General features: G+C 31.5%; 1 protein-coding gene across 1 annotated transcript; it reads left to right on the top strand.

Annotated features, from left to right (window-relative positions):
- Positions 1 to 946: 946 nt before the first annotated feature.
- On the top strand, positions 947 to 3989 carry LOC114719602 (glutamate receptor 2.9). The gene is made up of 4 exons (XM_028905116.1): positions 947 to 1855; positions 2039 to 2309; positions 2430 to 2848; positions 3687 to 3989. The coding sequence occupies exons 1-4, from the start codon at positions 947 to 949 to the stop codon at positions 3987 to 3989; spliced, it is 1902 nt and encodes a 633-aa protein (XP_028760949.1).
- The last annotated feature ends 18508 nt before the right edge of the window (positions 3990 to 22497 follow it).

The following is a 22497-nucleotide window of genomic DNA, read 5'->3' as shown; positions in this document are numbered from 1 at the left end:
AACATGACTTAAATTAGCATGAGTCTTTTTGAGAGTGTGCATGTACTGTGATTTTTGTTAATGATCAAAGTTTGCTTCAGGTTGGGCTCAGTCTTTAATGTAAAAAGTGAACCCAAGCCTCCTTTGTTTTTCTTTTTTCTAAAAAATTAATCTGCAAATTTATGTAGTTTCACCTTATTTTTAAGTTCGTATAATTTCTTATTAATCAGGTTCTTATAATTTCACCTAAGTTTTATGTGATTTTAATTAGGTTTTTGTAGTTTTTTTGACCTTTTTTATTAGCTTCTTATAGTTTCATAAAAAACTGTAGTTATTTATAAATATTATTGAAAAACAAAAGCCTTTTACTAAAGTTTTAAATTCTTTCGCTACCAAATTGAAAATTAAATTAATATGATGGTCCTAAATGCCATTCCCTCATTAAAGTTTTAGGCAGCCATAAGGATATCATTTTATTTATTAATTATTAATATGCTCTCTCTGTTTTTTTTGGTTGGGCTCCGGTTTTATCTCCCTGACTCTGCAAGTTAACGTAGAGTAGACCTATTTTGGGATGAAATAGGCTTACTTTATGTTAACATGGAGAGATGGAGGTGATAGAAATTGGAGACAACCTTTGAACATGCAAGCAGCTTCTGAACTAATTGAGAAACACAAAGTGCGGGCCATTTTGGGGCCCCAAAATTCAGAGCAAGCAGGTTTTATAGTGGAACTTGGTTTGGAATCCCAAGTGCCTGTTATTTGGTTTCCCATAACTGGTCCATCCCTTTTGCCGCCTCCATCACCATCCTCCAATCAAGGCCTTAATTGCTTTCAGTTCCAAGCTATAGCTGCCACCATTGAAGCTCTTGGGTGGCAATCAATCGTCCCCATTTTTGAAGACACTGAATATGGCGGTCACCTTATTCCATGCCTCAGCAATGTCTTGAAAGATACGGGCATACGAATGGTTAACATAACTGCCATTGATCCAGATTCAACAGATGGTGAAATTGACGACATTCTTGTCAAGTTAAACAACAGGCGAACACATGTATTTCTTGTCCATATGAGCATGGATTTGGGAATAAGATTTATTCAGTCTGCAGAAGAACAAGACATGATGGGAGAAGGATATGCTTGGATACTTACCCAGGGGTTATCTTCTTTAACAGATCCTCAAGTTACGACTGGGAACCCTTTGAAAGGATACATGCAAGGTGCATTGGGAGTGAGGCCAATGGATTCGAACAAAACACGTTGGCGTAGGTGGAAAGAGAGTTATTTTATCTACAGGTTCAATCGTACCCTAACAGTCTATGGATGGTGGGCTTATCACACAATTGAAGCATTGGCTATGGCAGTGGAGAAGGCAGGCGCAGACAATGGCGCAAAACTTCGCGACGAAATTCTAGCCGCTAATGTCTCATCAAGCGAGTCATCGGGCCTAAATTTTAGTCTAAGTAAGGGACAACTAGATCAATCGGTGGTGCTTGAAGTATACAATGTGATAGGAGCGAGAGAAAGGGTCATTGGTTATTGGAGCCCTGAAACTGGACTTGTTCAAAATTTTAGTAAAGGTGCTAAGATATCTGGTAAATACCAACTAAAGGATCCATTGTGGCCGGGTGACACATTGGATAAACCACCAAAGTTGAGGATTGGAGTCGTAACAACAAATTCTTTTCCTGAATTGGTGAATGTAGATAATTCGACTACGCCGGTGATGATTAATGGCTTTGCTTTTCATGTGTTCTTAAAAGTTGTCGATGTTTTGCCATTTCCGCTCGATTATGAGTTTGTCCCCTTGCCAAACAAAAGTAGAAGCGGTACTCCCATGTATGACGATATTCTCTGCAACCAAATGAAAGACAGGGTAAGTTTTCGTTTTCTTTTTAAGTTGTTTTATTTCTATCAATTTATCTTTCAAGTTTCTAACGGAAAATCAGGTATGATATTGGCATACTAATATGAATGCATGATGTATGTATATATTTATGGATATGGTTTCTTACCTTTACGCTTGAAAACACTTACTCTCTATATGAAAATATTGCAGGATCTTGATGCTATAATTGGAGACATCACAGTTGTGGCACATCGTACAAACTGTGTTGATTTCACTTTGCCATATTTAGATTCAAGTGTAACAATGATGGTAAGGGTGGAGAATGCGTCCATAAGTAAGGGGATCCTCTTGAAACCTTTCAAATGGTCACTATGGTTAATTCTTGGTGGGATTTTTTCGGCTGCAACTATTATCATAATTATATTAGAAAGAAATGAAACCAACCAATTTCGCTTCAATCCCTTCCTTGTTTACAAGATCGGTGAGTTCTGTTATGTAGCATATTTACTTTGATTATGTGTTACTTTGTTTCAATATGCGCCTCGTACATGCTCTATCACACACTTGACATCAATCTTGTATGTACGATGATATATCACAGATGTTATGGAGAATTTTGCAAGCAGTGCTACAGGATGGATGGTGATACTGACATCATTCTTATTCATGTTGGTGGTGCAAGTTTACACAGCGAATTTAACGTCAATTTTAACACAAAGCAAAATGAAAGAGCCTTCATTTAAGGACGAAAATGAAACTAAAAGCAGCAACCTGTCCGTGGGATATCAAGCTGGGTCATGGGTGGAAGGGTTTTTGGTTAGCCAACTCAAACTCAACTCGTCCCAATTGAAGGCTCTAGGAAGTCGCGAAAAGTACAACGAATCACTGTCAACAGGAACCAAACATGGAGGAGTGGATGCCATTTTTGATGAAACCCCTTACCTCACGCTCTTCCTCTCCAAATATAGATCTCATTTCATGATGACAGGACCGAACTATAAAACTGGCGGATTTGCCTTTGTAAGTCTACTCCATCTTACTTTTCCTCATCACATGTGCTTACACTCTCTTCTCTTCATCATATGGCAAAGTTAGCTAACTTCATGTGTGTGTGTGACTTTCCGATTCTATGCTTTGTTAAAATTAGTTACCACAATAAGATATTGTTCAAGAATTAAGGGATGCCAACAGCTAGTTAGAAATTAACTACCACATCTTTGCCCTAGATTTAAGACCAAGTATAGGGCTTTGATTTAACACTTTAATTTGTCAGGAACATTAGTTTTTTTCATTTTTATAGTTTTGACTCATTTGTAAGTCCGTTCTAAATTTTGACTCAGTGCAACTTAATCTTTATAATTTTAACCATTTTAAACTTGAGTCCGTAAATTTTATGAAATACATATTTTTTTTTAAAAAAATAGAGATTAATATTTTAAATAATTAAACTATATGGACTAAGTTGCATTAAGACAAAATTTAGAAACTGAATCATAGAGATTGAGTTATACTAAGTTAGAATTTAATAATGGAATTACACATTCACACTCAAGTCAAAATTAGAAAGATAAAAAGATTAATGTTTTCCAACTTTTCCCAGTAATTAGTATGGAAGGGAGTACATTATTCACTCTATCCATCTATATATATTTCCCCTAATTATATGGTTATGACATTTCGTGCGACTATTTAGAATCCTAATAGTATTTGCTCATCTGATTTAAGTTTGAAAATAAAAGGAGCTCTTTCAATATATATATTTTTATGGGTATCAAGTCATTAGCGAATCATTCCAACCATTATCAGTGGTTGGTCTATAAAACCTAAATGTGATGCTACATATTCCTTGTATTTTCAGGCATTCCCAAAGGGATCTATCCTGGCCTCCCATTTCTCAAATGCAATCTTAAATGTGACGCAAGACGTGGAGCCATATCGTGAGCTGATGGCCAAGAACTCCTTACCCACTTCCATTGAAGATTTTGAATTTGAAGAGCAGAGTGATATAGAGACGTCAAGTCTGAGTATAGCTAACTTTGAAAGCCTTTACCCTGTCCTAATATCCTTAGTGGCTCTCTCTTTAGGCCTTGCCACTCTGAATCCATCAGTGATCACACGGTTGCATGAGAAGTTAAGCCGCAATCAGCTAAGGCTTAAATAATACATGTGATATACTACATGTGTATATAAAGCTCCTTGCTATGCTATCTACTTGATGTAATGAATAATTTGTCCTTTTGTGTTTTCATGGTCAACCAGAAACATGTATGTGTGTATCAACTATCAATCAGAAAACAAACATATCATATTTCCAGGGAAGGGGCACATGCTATCCTTTGATTGTTGCCTTTTTTGTAAGTTTATCCTCATCATCACTAAAAACGCTCCTAACCGCCCAAAAGCAAAAAGACAAAAGGAAAAGAGAACACACAAAGAGCGTCTTATTTTTGGCTGAATTCAGATTTAGTTGGTTTTCTTTTTACTCCATTTTTAAGGCCGTGTATACTAAATCTTAGTCCACTTTGATTGTGCAGGATCTATTATGCAAACCTACTTTGCTGTGTAAGTCAACATTATTTTCACTAACTTTCACTCTGAATATGATCCCTCTATTATTCAAGATCAAATTTGCTCTCAGCCACCTCTGCTTTTTAATCAAGAAACAGAGATAAACAGAGCCATGAATTCGAAGATTGTAGGCATGAAGATTTTTCCAATGGCAGAGCAATTGTAGCTTGTGGTCTTATAGCTTGGAGTTTGTTCATGCACATAACTTCTCCCATAAAAACCATGTTTTGGCAGTAAACAAGAAAGGCATCTCCTGGAAGAGTAATAGGGAACACAAATTTGGCAAAGATGTCTTTCCTATATAAACTTTTAGAATAGCTCTCTCATAAATAGCATACGTCTCCATGAATCCATACCTGCAAGTCTTATTATAAAACATTTTTATTGAATGACTAAATTTGAAATTTTTACTGCTTTTTGATTGAATAAAATTATTTATATGACTGTTTGTGAGTGTGGGAGAAGTTCAGAGCAAGTGAAAAGCTAAGGAAGTGTGGGAGAAGTTAAGAGTGAGTGAAACGCTGAATAGCATATTCTCAGAGAGAAGATAAATGAGATGGTACATGTACAATGATTTCATGATGACATGGATATAAATGCATTAAAATGATAAAACTTTTCAAATTCATCTTTATTAAAGTTTTTTTTCTTTGCATTTACAAATTTGTCAACTCTCTCTCCTCTTTCTCTCTTTCTAACAGGAATTAAATCAGGTAAAATTAAGAAATGATTATCTCTCTCTCTCTTTCTGACAAGAATTAAATAAAGATAAAATTAAAAAATGATTATTAAATATCCTCCTAGTAATTTATATTTAGGACTAAAAATTTCTCCTACAAATGAGTTATGATAAGCATCCGAGTGATTCTCTCTGGAAAATACTACCTTTGGTACCGGTTATAAGTTTTAAATTAAAAAAAAAAGTGTGATTCATTTTATAAGTTTTCATTTTAAACTTGTTTTATATTTTTTAATCTTAATTATTTATTATCTCTCATTTGTCATACTCTGCCTTATCACATTTTTTTACATATTTTTTCATTTTTCTTATTTATTATAAAAATATATTTAAAAACAAAAAGTTATTCTTAACCCATTTGTTGTTGTTAACTAATTCCAGAATCATTTAAAAAAAAAGTGAAGCGGTGAGGTGGAAAGCTTGGGTTAAGACAAAGTGGCACAAATCTCATGGAGGGAAATCGAATCATGGTGGCCCGTGTGTCCGTTCTCTGCTTTTCCATTTCTCGTATTGCTAGAGCACGTTTAGGCCGGTTTAGCATGCTGAAAATCTGGCCCTAGAAAAAGAAAATCAAGATTTTCCAAAAGCTTTGTGCGTTTGGCTGGACAACTTTTTGGGAAGCTATTTTCCGACGGCGGCAATTTTCATCTGCATAAAGAAAAATCAGTTTCTCCTTTTTTTTGGTGGGAAGCAATTTTCCAACGCAAGTGGACAAAAACGAAAGACATAGCTGACTCTCAAAACATATGTTCTTGCTCTCTCCTTCTTCTCCTATTGTTTCTTCCTCCCTCCTCGTCGTTTTTTATTTCCATCTCCTTTTTTGTCTTCATCTTCATATCTGTCACCTCTTATCCTGTTTTTAATAAACAAAAAGCATCATTCATCATTTAAAGCAAACAAAATTTATGCAGTATAGATAGGCTCGTTATTCTCAATAGATAAACAAAATATTTCTTTAATTAAAAACAAAAAAAATCTTCCAATGGGCAAGGAGAAAAAGCATTCTGCAACTGCTTCAAAAGGCAAGCATATGCACCTAGAAGCACATCAACACAAGCGGAAAAATAGCACCCGAGCTTGACTAATAAGCCCTCACTACTACAATATATTTGATTTGTGGCGCCAGTTTTGTAGTATTTAAATATGAAAACACTAGAGCTAATACTCATTAATTTATTAAAAAAAGCTTATTCTATAGCACTTTTTTAAGAAAGTGCTACAGCTAGTATGGTGCTTCCTATAGCGCTTTTTCAAGAAAGCAATACAGAAAATCTTTTTTTTTAAAAAAATATATTATATCTGCTATATCTCACTTGTTGTAGCTTTCGACAGAAGATTTTTCTATATATACACACACACTATCCCATTTTCTATACCAAGGTCTTTGTAAAAATAGATATATTAAAATTAAAAAAAATACACACATGCTATAGTGCTTTCTTGAGAAAGCAGAAAGTGCTACAGCGGGTCATTTTAAACCTGTAGTGTTTTGTAAACCAAACGCTACAAGAGGTCCCACTTAGAAAATGCTACAGCAAGTGAGCTAAATTTCTTTTTTATTTCTCCCTGTTTTTTTTCCCTCTCTTTTTTCCCCCACATCATCACCCCTCGCCAGTCCCATTGCTCATTTTCACCAGTTTTTCTTACTCCCCATTTCCCCGTAGCTCCCTCTTGTCTCCACACTCACTTCCTCCTTTCCACCAAACATCCTCACCTCTCATTTTTCCTCCCCACTTTACTTTTCATATCACGGTCCTTATTTTCATCCCCACCCATGATCCCCACCCCATTTTTTCCTTCTTTATTCCTATCCTTTTTTTGTCCTCACACTATTTTTTCTTCCTCATTCCTACCCCCTTTCGGTCCCCACCCACAGTCCCCATCCCCTTCCCTTCCCAACTTTTCTTTCCTTGTCCCTATCCCAACTCCTCCTTGTCCTCACACCTCTTTCCCATCCCCACTCCTCTTTCTCATCCCCGCTCTCTTTTTATTTTATTTATTTTTTTGCAAGGCATTCAATATAGTTATGCTCAATTGTAGATTTATATTCCTTTTGTCTTTACCCCTCATCCTCATCCCCACTCTCTCTTTACTTTATTTATTTATTTGTTTATTTTTTTGCAGGGCACTCAGTATAGTTCAATTCAATCTATCATACATTGTAAGTATTTTTATTTCTTAAGGTCATATTATTTTAAAAGCTTACAAATTTAAGCTTGTTAGTAATAAATATTTTAACTTGCTTAATATTTTTTACTTTAGTTGGTTAGATTTTGTAAAATTATTCATTTATTTTACTTTATTTATTTGGTTATTTATTTTTTTAGGGCACTCAATATTAGTTTAGCTCAATCTACAATATATTGTAAGTATTTTTATTTTTTAAGCTGACACTATTTCAAAAGCTTACAAATTTAAGTTTGTTAGTAATAAATATTTTAACTTGCTTAATATATCTTATTTTAGCTGGTTAGAGTTTGTAAAACTATTTATTGATGAAAACTTGAAATATGGTAGAAAATTAATGAGACATGATTAATTATTATCAGTTACATATGGAAGTATTTGATAGCTATAATTTTTTGTTTTCTATTTTAGGTGGAATAATATGTTGACAAATATGATCTTTATTGTTATGGGCTGTGAAAAATTGATGACACATGCTATATGAATTGTTTAATTAAGTACCATTAGTTAAAAAGAAGTTTTAGGTCCCGGAAATTTTTAAGTTGTTATGCTGCTAAATTTTGTTAAGTAAAGAATATTATTTAAACAACTATTTACATAGTTTTGTAATTTGATATTGTGAGATATTCAAGCTAAAATGATCCAAACATATGATACAACAAGAAGAATAACTAAAGAAGTAATGTCACAATATTTAATCTGTTGGCTTTGAATACTTTCTATTTTAGATTTGATATATGTTGGCAAATATAATTTTTTGCTATTGTTTTTAACTATGGAAAATCATTGAGTTTTGCTGGATTAATTGATTGATTAGATACTATTAGTCAAAAGAGATGGATTGAACTTGAAAAACTTCCATTTTTAAGCCGTTATGCTACTGATTTTATTTTGAGATAAATAACAAAATATAGAAAGTTATTAATAAGTATAATAATTATGTACTTAACTATTTATTTATAATAGGTTGAAGACATGGATCAAAAATAGAAGTCATCTAATTGATGTTTAATGGAATATTTAAATGGGGCGAAAGAGTTTATTGGTTTTGTAATGAGGCATGCAAAAGATCCTGAAAAAATTGTTTCTCCTTGCTTAGCTTGTTGTTATGGAAAGCAAATTAGTCTGCCTGATTTGCTAGGTCATTTAATGTGTCATGGAATTGATCAATTCTATACACGATGGAGAAGGCATGGTAAGACTTATGATTCATGTAGTGATCAAGTTCATAGCACAAGTCATGCTTCAAATGAGTTTGGCATAAGCATATGTGATGAGGATGATGGTCTTGAAGATATGCTAAATGCAATTGAAGAGGATCTTTGTGATTGTCCTAATTTATTTGAGATATTAAAAAGTGATGCAGAAAAACCATTGTATGTTGGATGTACAAGACACACAAGATTTCTAGCAGTATTAGAATTGTATAACTTGAAAGCGCATCATGGATGGAGTGATTTGAGTTTTACTACATTGCTTACACTTTTACAAGAAATACTTCCAGAGAAAAATAAACTTCGTACCAAAACATATGAGCCTAAGCAAATTTTTTGCTCTACTGGCATAGGTTATGAGAAAATACACGCATATCCTAATGATTGCATTTTGTTTCGAAATCAGTATGCATCGTTGGAGAAGTGTCCTATATGCAATGCATTATGATATGGGAAGAAAGGTAAAAATTCTTTGAAGGTCCTTTGGTGTTTTCCCATTATTCCAAGATTTAGGCGTATGTAGAGTAATGTGAAAATTGCTAAGCAGTTGACATGGCATGCAAATGAAAGGATTGAAGATACAAAACTTAGGCACCTTGTAGACTCTCCACAATGGGAAAAAAATGATTATAAGTATCCTAAATTTGGGGAAGAAGAAAGGAACCTACGACTTGTATTAGCAATTGATAGAATTAATTTGCATGGTGTTCAGAGTAGTACCATTGCACATAGGCAGTGGTATTGATGATATATAACCTTTCTCCATACTTGATCATGAAACATAAGTTTATAATGCTATCCATGTTAATTTCTGGGCTCAGACAGCCTAGAAATGATATAGATGTGTATTTGGCTCCTTTAATTGATGACCTACAGCTGATGTGAGAAACTGGCGTGAATATGTATGATGGCTATAGGGAGAAAGGTTTTGATTTGAGAGCCATGCTATTTGGCACAATTAATTATTTTCAAGCTTATGATAATCTATCAAGATATAGCATAAACGGATATTATGCATGCCCTATATGTGCAGATAATACTCACTCAATGTGATTGGATCATTATAAGAAAAATGTCCATATGAGATATTGTAGATTCTTACCTTTAAAATATCGTTGGAGGAAGTGGGAAAAGGCTTTTAATGGGCACTCAGAAGAAGGTAATCCACCAAAGATATTGACTGGTGAGCAGGTTTTTGAGAAGGTGAAAGACTTGGATAACAATTTTAGCAAGCCTTTTGCAAAACATGTTGTGACAAATGGTTGGGAGAAAAGGTCAATTTTCTTTGAACTTTCATATTGGAAGTCTCTGCATGTGAGACATTTTCTTGATGTAATGTATATCGAAAAAAATATTTGTGATAGTTTAATTGGCACATTACTCAATAGGTAAGGAAAAAGTAAGGATAGTGTCAATGCGAGGTTAGATTTGGTCACCCTGGGAATAAGAAAAGAGTTAGCACCAGTTGAGAAAGGATGTCGTACTTATCTACCTCCTGTAGCTTATACTCTTTCAAGGAGGGGGAAAAATCCTTTTATGAGTTTTACATAGAATTAAAGTTCTAGGAGGCTACTCCTCAAATGTCAAAAGCCTTATATCAGTGAAAGAGTTAAAGTTGAAGAACCTTAAGTTTCATGATTGTCATGCACTCATGCAAAATTTATTACTAGTTGGTATACGATCTATTTTACACAAAAAAGTGCAAAACACTATCACTTAACTTTGCATGTTCTTCAAGTTGATTTGCAATAAAGTGGTTGACTCAATGAAGTTGCAAGACTTGCAAAGGAAAATTATTTGTACTTTGTGTGAACTTGAAATGTATTTTTCACCTTTATTTTTTGATATCACCGTTCATCCAACCATGCACTTGGTCAAAGAGGTTCAAATATGTGACCCGGTTTATTTGAGATGTATGTATCTGATTGAGCATTTTATGGAAGTTTTAAAACGGTAAGTAAAAAATAGATATCAACCAGAGGATTGTATTGCTGAATGCTGTATGATTGAGAAAGCAAGTGACTTATGTGCTGATTATCTATCTAATGTCGAACCTGTAAGGAATCTCAAAGTCTCATCATGATGGGCAGAGATCAGGGAAAGGAACAAGTAGGAGTAATGTGATAAGCATATCAATGATTGAATGGGAGCAAGCTCACTTATATATATTGCATAACATTGATGAAGTTGAACCATTTGTTGAAGAACACAAGAATATTCTTCGCGGTATATTTGGTGATAGGAATGAAAATTTGATAACAAAAGAACACAATCGACATTTTGCCCATTGGTTGAAAAGACACATCACTGATGAGTTGGACAAGAATCCTAATTCAGTTTCTGAAAAACTAATATGGTTATCAAAAGGACTGAGCTTTCATGTATTATCTTACAATAGTTTTACAATCAACAGTTACACATTCTATACACAAAACCAAGATGAAGTAGCACAATACAAAATAGTAGTGTAACACTTGTTGTTGGGTCTTAGCATATATCCAGTGCTAAGGACATAAACCTTGTCTATGCACAAATGTCATATTTTGGTGTCATTGAACACATATGGGAGTTAGATTACTCTATGTTCAGGATCCTTGTTTTTAGATGTAAGTGGGTTAACAACAACAATGAATTACAAATAGATGAGTTAGGGTTTATTCAGTTGGACCATTTCAAAGTTGGGTATAAAGATGATCCTTTTATTCTAGCCTCACAAGTAGAACAAGTGTTTTTCATTCTAGACTATGCTAAGAAGAATTGGTTTATTATGCTTCCATCGAACAAAAAGCATAAAAAAGAAGACAGTACTGAAGGTGATGAATACATGAATATAAATGAGGATGAATCAGAAGATGAGGATGATCCTATGTTTGAGACATTAGGATCATAAGATTTTAATGTAGATGAAGAAGAAGATGAGGGTGAACCGTTATACATTAGACATGATCATAAAGAGGGAAATTTGGTCAATATATTAATTCAAACTACTAGGAGAATCGAGAGAAACACTATTTTAAATCAAACAAGAAAGAGAAAAAGAACATGAGTTGCTTGAATTTACTTGTATGTTTCAATTCTTTTTTTAAATTATTTTACTTTCTTTTCTCAACTTTCTAATTATTAACTAATGTTTTGTCTACTTCAATTATTTTGTAAGAAAATAGATTCTCCATTGAAGATGATGTTGATATTTTTGAGCAAAATGAGGATAATCTCAACATTTCTTAGAAGAATGAGGATAATGTCATAGTTCCTTTATATATTCAGATATATATATATATATATATATATATGAGCATGATGTAACCCATGATAGGACCATTATGGCTAAGTTGATTAAGTTGAGAAATAAGGGGATCAAATCATCAATTGAGTGGAATTCCAAGGAACAACCAATTGGACCCAATCGTAGCAAATTTACTAGTTTCATTGATACTGTTGTATGAGTTAGAGTCCCTTGTACATTTGATAATTGGAGAAGAGTCCCAAATCAATATAAGAAATTAGTTTGGAATGAAGTAGAGGTAAAATATTAATTACTCTAACATTTTGATTATTTTTCTCATATGATCACACTTGAACCAATTAAATATGGTTTTTCTTACAGTCTTGTTTTGTTATTGATGAGACTCAAAAGAGGTATGAGCTAATGAAAACTGGCACTCTTCTAAGAAAGTTTTGTTCTGATCTGGTCAAATACTACATGAGAGATCATAATGTGAATATCATTCCAACACCATTGAGTTTACATGATGGTATCATCAATCAAGAACAATGGGATATCTTTTTAAAGTCACATACAACTGAGTAATTTCAGGCAATAATAGACTTTTCTAATTGTAATCTATATGTTAATATTAATATTTTTATTTAAACAGGAATTAAGTGACAAAAATTGATCCTAAGTGATAAACATAAAATATCACTATAGACAAGGACGAATAGGATATAAACAAATAGAGCAAACATTAGTATATGCACTAATAATTGCTTGATATGTATAAAATTTATTAGAGTAATTTTTAACTTTAACTAAGTCTAATATGTAGATAAAAGAATCAAACTTAAATATTACACAATTATCACGGCATGTGTTGTGGCTGGCTGGTTGCTCAATTACCATTCCCTACTCTAGATCAGCAAACAATGGTAAGAGATGTTATGGGTGCTTATGTTACATGGCCTATGAGTCTCATTGAGCCATTTCAAAAGGTAATAAATTTACATTTTCCTATATTATTTCTTTATATTATTATAATTATTTGATTTAGTTTCATGATTTTTATAGATTACACAATCGAGGAGCAAACAAATTCAATTGGCTGGTAGCAATTCTAAGAGTTCAACAAATATATCAAAAAAAAAAAAAGGATGAGCTAGTTAAATAGGTTAGAAACAAATTACCTCATATTGCAGTCAATTAGAATTGATTGCACCTAATTTTTTTCACGAAGGAAATGGTATTTAAGTAGAGTTTGATAGGCACATCTACAACACAAATGATATATTTGGTAATATTGATTGGCACGTTCTGGATGACATACTTCATCATAGATGGGTTGGTGCTACAGCTATTACCATATGGATTAAGTATTTTATCATTCTTATTATTTATCATTTAATGTTATTAGTCTTAATCTAATTATTTGTTTTCATATGAAGGCACTTGTACCATGATATGTTGATGGACAATGAGAGTAAAATTCTCATTTATCAATCCCTATATGATAGGCCAACATGCTGGGAAAAAAGACATTGATTTTCAATCTAACAAGATTAGAGTACTTTTCAGCAAAAGGAACTCGTAATATGTTGTTTCTAGCACCATTTAATGCGGGGTGAGTCATTAGCTGTACTCTTATAAGTTATGATTTTTTTAATCATTTTGCTATTTTGATTTGGTTAAACAATTTTTAAAGACTTTAGGCAATATTGAATATTGATTGTGATCAATCCAGTGACACCTTTGGGTCCTCTTATTTACTATTTGGATCCTTTAGAGCATGGTGAACCAAGAGACTGTCCTGACATGATGAGGCTGCTCAATAGGTAAGTGGCTACCCATTCACATGTGTGTGTATTTGTATGATTGAAGAACCAATTTACTTTCAACTTCATTTTGTTAGTGCGTTGATTGGCTATCGAGATTCTGCATCATTGAGTTATTCTAAAGCCCCTGACACCGTAAAAAGCTATGTGTGGAAGAAAATTAAAGTATTTATTTAAATTTACTCTAGTTTTGAAAATAAACCACTTGTATTCATGAATTGATTTAATTATTTGATGATACTACTGCAGTGCCCTTTCCAACCCAATAATAATGATTATGATTACTATATTATGATATTCATGAAAGATATTATTACTCATGATCAAACTTTTATTCCTGACAATGTAAGTAGTTTTAGTTTAACTTTATACTGTTTATTAACTTTAATTATTGTCTAATAGTTAATTTTTAGTGATTTTAATTGGCTATATATGTAAATTATTGAGCAGTATTATGAAGATGCACGTTGCGCAAAGTAACTGACAACTAAGTAAATGAAATCATTAAAAAGTGGTGTAGATATGTGTTCTAACAATACTTTATATAAGTGGATCGTTTTATAGCTTCTCTCCTATGTTTTGCCTTTAGTTGAGAAGAATTAGAATTAGATTGATTTTGTTCACAACTGTTGTCAAGATACATAATAGTGATCTAAGTTTGCTAATTAATTAGCTATGTTGTTCTAAGAATTTTGTTGTATATATCTGATCTTTGAATTTTGCTGGCAATTGAGAACTTTCTATCTAAAGTTTCTGTAAATGTGGTTTTGAAAATTATATAGAAAATATTTTTTTTAACAATTATATATTCTGTGGCGTTTCATTAAAAAAGTGCTATAGAATATCAATTAATTTTTTTAAAACAAAAAATACTTCTGTAGCGCTTCCATAAGAAAGTGTTACAAAAATTATAACTCATTGTAACCCTTTACTGGTAAAGTGCTACAAGATGTAATATGTTCTGTAGAGCTTTTCTGATAAAGTACTACAACAAATGCTTTTCCTGAGAAAGCGTTACAAGAAGTTACAATATTAAAAAAATAATAAGTTACCATATTAAAAAATAAAAAATATATTTTGTAGTGTTTCAAAAACGCTATAGCTTATTCCCAATATCTTTTGTAGTAGGTTTGAATGTAACATTTTGAAAATGCTACAAAAGTAAAAAAATAAGCACTACAGTTAGCTTTTTCTATAGTAATGCCTTTCGCTCAATCATCAAATTCACATCGTGTCTAGTGTTCATAGCCTATATATAAATACTTTTGAAGTGAGATTTCTTTTTTTATATATATATATAAGAGTAGACTCAACAAGCTTTTTAACACCTACCTCAATAAAATTGTTTTCATATGAAAAAGATATGATTTTTCAAATCTGATTCAAAATCTGGTGGGAAAATGCTTTTGACCCTTGCTCACTATTTTGATCATAACTTTAAAATTACAAAGTGTTTGTAAATGGATCTTATTGCATTAAAAACTAGATTCGGATAGCTTTTGAATGATATAGGTTATTTATCCAATTTGAATTTAAATTGAGAAAATCATAACTAATTGAAAGTTATTCTGTTCAATGCGTAAAAAACAGAGTATAACAAAATCTGAGTAAATTCAAATTTTATCATGCATAAATTTATATTAATAAACTCATGGTTAAGTTTTAAACTGTGACAAGGAAATGAGCCAATTCAAATTTGATGCAAGAAAATTTGAATTTGTTACATCAAGTTCGAATTTTCTTAAGCAGATTCAAATTAGATGCAATAAAATTTAAATTACAACTTTAATTTTTTTTTGACCTGATAACTTTGATTAATATTATTATAATATCTCACAAACTATAAATACTTTTAAATTAAAAAATTGTTTGATGTAAATGCAGGCTTAATCAGCTTTTTAATAACGTCTATCTAAATAATCTAATTACGCAACATTACACTTTTTTTTTGGAAACGTTTGTGACATTTGCTTACTGTCTTAAAAATAAATTCCAAAATAAAACAAGTTTTTGAGTGGGTCATGTTACATTAGAAATTAAACTTAGAGAGCTTTCCAATAATAGATCATTTGACCTATTTAAATTTAAATTAAAAAATATATATTCACTAAAAATTTTAATTGACTTTATTTTTGTCCATTCAGATTTATAAATTGCTTGATCATATTTCATTCCTTTTTTTCTGTTTATAGATGTATTTCATTCCTTGTTCAAATTTCTCTATTATATTTTATTTTATATCTTGTTATTTAATTATTTATTTTTAATTTAATATATATAATTTTTACATTTATATTGAATACTCATATTTATTTATTCAAATTATGTATATTTTTATTCATTCATTTTTAATTATTAAATTTTTAATAATATTATATTTCTATAAAGTTGAAAAGCATTCTGATATAATAATATTATATTCTTTTATTAAGGATAATATAGTGAACTTGCACAATTTTTCATCCTATTTTTATCCAACTAAATATAAAATTTTTATCAACCTATTTTTCATTTTAATGCTTGCCAAACAGACCCTCGATGAGAAATTTTTTATTCTATTCTTGTCCTTTCTAACCAGTTCTTTTTACCAAACGGCTCATTAACCTTTCATCTGTTTTGTTTTTTTAATATTTCATAGAGAGTTTGGTAGCTCTTGAAAGTACTTAAAAAAAAAAAACTAATTCAAACACCCATTATTTTCTCATTCTCTTCTCTCCTCCTCTACCTCGCTCACAACACGGGTCTCTACCAAAGCGCCCACGCCTTTTCGTAACAACCATGGTAATAATTGATCCACCTTTTCACAACAACCATGGTAATAATTGAGCTCGTAGGGGACTTTGGAAGAGGATACTCTCAGCGGCCCTCTCTCTCTCTCAGCGTCCCTCAGCGTCGAAAGTTGAGATTCATCTGAGAGTGCATGATGTGACATATTATTGTGCTATTAAAAATTAAAAATAAGTTTTATTTATGTTGTAAAATTTTTTACCAGCTTTGATTTTTTTTTAAAGATTTTTTTATTATGGAATATCCAATTTTTGCACCTAGCTTATTTCAACTAGAGAATTTATGAGAGACCCCAATAAATTTTACAGTTAAAATAAGTACTTATGGTTATATTTATAAAGTACTTTTAACATATTTTACACAAACAAAAAAAAACCTTAAACTGTATTAACTCTTTGTTAAAATATAGTAACTTTTTCATTTTATCTCTATTTAATATATACACATTTAAAACTATATACACTATAATAAATTAAGGATAATATGATACATTCATGATAAAAATTTAATGAATTGACTTATAAATAGAAATAAAAAAATCTTCTCTTTTTATCTTATAAATAGAACGAGAGGAGTAGGTCCAAAAATTTAGGTGTTCCACTCCAAAATAATTAGTCAAATTTATTTTTAATTTTTAATAGCATGATGACGTGGCATATTATGAGCTCTTAGATTAATCTGGACGCATCATATTGAGACGCTGAGGGACGCTAAGAGGGAGGCCACTGAGAGGATCCGGACCCGGGGACTTTGGGTTAGCATTATTGCATGAGAGTTTTGTAAATTAAAGTTGAAATGGGAGTGAATTAGTATAATACAATTTATATTTAGATAAATTTTTATAAAAAAAAAAAAAAGAGTTAGTGTGACAGAAATTTATTTGAATATGTTATATTGAAAAATCAGTTTTAAAAAGTTCAAATTTTAAAAAAAAACAAAAACAAACATAAAAAATTCACACATAATTCAGTTGCTCCTAAGCCATTGACAAGTTTGAAGTGCTAATAAAAACATCTAACAAAAGGCTATGGTAAATAATTCATACATACTAATAAAAATAATTAAAAACATTAAATTTGTTATAAAATTCAAGTGATAACTATACTAAACTCTAACATTATAATAATTTCTATTCTCACACTATTCTTACTAAATATGAGTATATATGAAAAAAATATTTAATAGTCTTTAAAACTATCAAATATTTTATTAAAAGGACTAAAAACACCTTCCAAAATGTGTCCCCTAAATAGGGAGTGAAGTAGTAATAAATAGGAGGAAATTTATTTATTATCATTTTTTATTTACAATGCTTCATCCAGCTTAAATGATACTCCTTCCGTTCCTTATTATAAGAGACGAATAACCGAATTACGTTGATCAAAAAAACAGTTAAAATTAGTTAAAAGCAATCAATGTGTAAAAAGTATAATTTTTTTGTCAAAAATGCCCTCGTTAATAAGGAGAGAGAATATGAGAAGAACAATAGTAAATTATTAAAAGAAAGAGAAGTAGGAAAGAGAGAGAGTGTGAGTTGGAGACAATAAATATGGATAAAATAGGAAATCAACACAAAAAAATAGAGACAACTTTTAAGTGTCTCTTATATACAGGAACATGCCATAAGCATCAAATGTCTCTTATAATAAGGAACGGAGGGAGTACCTCCTCCATGGTCGCTAATTTTCAGATTTATTTATTTTTTGTCGGCTTTCAGATTTATTTTGTCACTAAATATAAATTTTAGTTGAAAATTTTAGATATAATTAAAGTATAATTCGAAAAATGCTCTTTATGGAAGCACGATTTCATATTTACAAATGATGTGTCAGACCGTCAGGCGTCATTTAAATTAATGGAGGGTACAAATGAAAAAGTACCTATATTTTAATATTTTCTTGATCTGTACGTCGGGAGTGATCCATGATTAGGGATAGGGGAACGTATTTCAACTCTTCCCATTTCCGCTCCTTCCCATGCTTTTATAAATAATTGAAGATTTGTCCTTCATATATTTCCACTCTTCCCATTTCCACTCCTTCCCATGCTATTATAAATAACTGAAGATTTTGTCCATCATATAAATTTAAGAAATAAATTATAAATAGTGAAATTTTAAAGAAAACTAATGATATATTAATAATTTTGATAAATGTTGATCAGACAAAAAGAAAAATTTGAAAAATGTAACTTTTTATTATAAATTTTATACTTTATAAATACAAGAAAATGGCAAAAAAAAGACCTTTAAAAATATGAACTAACGAAACGGGTTTCTAAATTAACATAATTACTTGAAGAGATCAGGTTTTAAATTGCAAATATAAAATGATAGCCAAAAGACCAAAAAGCCCTTCTGCATCTTATATCGTCTTCTCATTCGCAGACCCAAAACCATGTTCTTTGGCCTAGTTAAACTAACCATCTTCTTCAATCCATCTTCTTCAACCTAACTAATTAAACTCATCTTCAACCTAGCTAAACCTCATCATCTTTGCTATGTCTACCTTCACTTCCTCTCCTTTTCCTCTCTTGAAGAAGCTGCTGTCAAACAACGCATCACAACTACCAGCTTTGTATTGAACCTCCTCTCTCCACTCTTAGATGCCATACAAACTATATTTGCCGCCTAGATTCAAAGTGTTTGTGAAGACCGCTGGTATGCATCGATATGAGTGGCTGGAAAATGTTGATTGCTAAGCTGCTGGGTTTTTGGAGGGGTTCGAAGAAGACTGCTACAAGATAGTGAGTTAATTTATGCAGAAACTGGTTGCTGTCAAAGAATCATTCGTTTTTTGTTATTTAGCTTACCATTGTTGTAATTTTGCTTACTAGTATTGTAACTACAAATTTGTTATTATGATGACAGCAACATGACATGAAAATATCAAAATGTTGGTCTTTTATTTATGGGTAGAATAATGTTAAAATTTTGTATTTGTCAGTTCTAAAGGGTAACAATGTAGATCTATTTAATGTTCTGAAGTTAATGAGAAACCCAGTCACATACTTGTGATTTTGCTTATCAAATTTGTTATTTGGCTTACCACTTTTGTTATTTGGTAATGAAATGTAAAAATAATGACAAGTTTTCATAAAACTTAAATTTCATGCGAAATCCAGTCACAAAATTGTTATTTTGCTTATGACTCTTGTCAGTTAGCTTACTTCTCTTATCATTTGGTAGTAAAATATGAAAATAATACTCCTCCGGTCCTTAATATAGGACCCAATTCTTGAGTTGGTTTTGGTCCTAAATATAAGACCCATTTCTTATATTTATCATTTTTCTCTAAATTATCCCTATGGATATTCCCTCAACCATAATCAAGTAGAAGAGGGAGAGAGGATATTAAAAAAGATGATTATGGTATTTTAGGAAAAATGTGTCACTTTTCTTATAATTAACTAACTTACCTAACTTCCTTAATCTAATCAAATTAGTTAAATGGGTCTTATATTAAGGACCGGAGGAGTAACAACTTTTCATGAAACTAAATTTCATGAGAAACTCAGCCATAGAATTGTTATTTTGCTTACTGCTATTGTCATTTTGCTTACCGCTTTTGTCATTTGGAGGTGAAATATGAAAATAATGACAACTTTTTATGAAACTTAATTTCATCAGAAACTTAGTCACATGCTTGTAATTTCACTTACCAAACTTGCTATTTGGCTTACCACTCTTGTTACTTAGCAGTGAAATGTAAAAATAATAGACAACATTTTATAAAACTTAATTTCATGAGAGACCCGATCACAGAATTATTATTTTGCTTACCACTCTTGTCATTTGGCTTACTGCTCTTGTTATTTGGTAGTGAAATGTGAGAATAATATCAACTTTTCATGAAACTTGATTTCATTAGAAACCCAGTCACTGGGCTTGTTATTTCACTTGCCAAACTTGTTATTTGTCTTACCGCTTTTGTTATTTGGCAGTAAAATATGAAAATAATGACAAATTTTTATGAAACTTAATTTCATTGGAAACTCAATCACATGTTTGTAACTTTGCTTACCAAACTTGTTAGTTGACTTACCACTCTTGTCATTTGGCAGTGAAATATGAGAATAATGACAACCTTTCATCAAACTTAATTTCATGGGAAATTTAATCACAAAATTATTATTTTGCTTATTACTCTTGTTATTTGACAGTAAAATATGAAAATAATGGCAACTTTTTATTAAACTTAATTTCCTCAAAAACCCAGCTATATGGTTATTATTTCGCTTACCACACTTGTTATTTGGTTTAACACTCTTGTCATTGGCAATTCAATTTTATGAGAAGTCGAATGATACACTTGTTATTTCGCTTAACACACTTGCAATTTGGTTATATAATATGAAAATAATGACGACTTCTCATAAATATCATGTCAGCTATACATAATTGTCATTAACATAATTAACAACTTAGCCTAGTGAGCAACTAAATACGGTATAAGAAGCTCCTGTCCAAATTTTTGCAAACAAAGGGGACTCATCCCTAAAACATCCTCACGACATTCATGCTGAAAGTTTGACAATTCACCCTACGAACAAATTCAACACTTAATTAATTTGACATGGACACTTTTGATGTTACAAAAAATAACCTATTCCAAGTAATAAGTGAAGTATAACAAGTCACAACTCTACAAATAACAGTTATTTCAAGTAACAATACTGAATATGAAAATAACATGTTTACTATTGTAAATAACAATTGAAATATAACAAATTACAACTCTGCGAATAATAACCATTCTAATTAACAGGATTGAATATGAAAATAACAAGTTCACTATTATAAATAACAAGTGAAGTATAAAAAATTACAGCTTTGGGAATAGCAACTGTTCCAAGTAATAATACTAAATATGGAAATAACAAGTTCATCATCAAACTTGTGTCCCCAGATTAAAGTAATTGTCACTGGTGCTCCAGAAGTAAAGCTTGATAAAATTCAAACCACATAATAGAAACCTTTAACATATCCAAAATCATATAAAGGTGATCAAGTTACTGAACATATGATTAGAAAAATCATTAATCATTTTTTTGGGAATTTGATCAAGTTAATTAATTAATCATGCATGCTTGACCCACACACTGAAAGACAAAATCTATTTCAATTTCATTAGAGATCAGCGCGCAAAAAATATAATGATAGAAAGACCAATCTTGTATAGTTTGTATTATATAATCTACTTGCAAACACATACTCAAATCTAATCAAAGCCTTATCTAGAAAATTTTTTATATTAATTTTGGCTTGTGTTTTTAGCCATATGAGTGGTAGCCAGAAACTGATAGTGAACAAACCACTATTCAACTTTCTTTCGGTCAAATTCCTAAGAAAACAAGTTAGAGAAAAAGAAAAAACAATCGCAGCTTGGACAAAAACGAACCTGAAATTCTTAGTAATTTTAGGGGACATCGGCGAACAGCTCCATCTTGTATCAACAATCTTTTCACAGAGGAAGAAAAGAGAGCGAGAGAAGTGGGGAGAGATGGGGTGGCATTGAGGAAGGAGGTGGGGAAGGGGAAGTGGGGTTGGGGGAGAAGGAAAGAGAGACGAAGGAGGGGAGGAAAAAAATGATGGAGAGGGAAAGAAAGCGAAGAAGGAAGGAGGAGAGGAGGAGATGGAAGAAAGAGGGGAAAAAAGAAGAGGGGTATTTTAGTCTTTTCACTATTATTTTATATTTGTGATTTAAGACTTGGTTTCCTGAGGCAATTAAGCTAATCTAAGAACCTATTTCACAATTTCATATATTCAGGGGTTTTTATTTGAAAATTTTCCTATAAATACTAAATAAATCAACTAATAATTATAGACCTGACTTTCTCTCTCCACGTTCTCCCTTCACTAGAGCCTGAACTCTGAAGTCGCTATCCTGTTTTACTTTTTCGCAATATTTTGTTTTTCCCCCTTGTTGAATCCAACCAAATTATCATTTAGTACTCCTCCAGTTTTTAACATGTGACCTAATTATTGAGTTAGTTTTAGTCCTAAATATAAGACCTATTTATTATATTTATCAATTTTCTCTAAATTACCCCTATGGATACTCCCTCAACCATAATCAAATAGAAGAGGGAGAAAAGGTATTAAGAAATATGATTATGGTGTTTTA

The sequence above is a fragment of the Neltuma alba genome, unplaced genomic scaffold (assembly GCF_004799145.2).
Source record: "Neltuma alba isolate B1F8T4 unplaced genomic scaffold, ASM479914v2 tig00011927_pilon, whole genome shotgun sequence".
NCBI lineage: Eukaryota > Viridiplantae > Streptophyta > Magnoliopsida > Fabales > Fabaceae > Neltuma > Neltuma alba.
The sequence above is the reverse complement of the archived record's forward strand: the minus strand, read 5'-3'. Positions and strand labels throughout refer to the sequence as shown.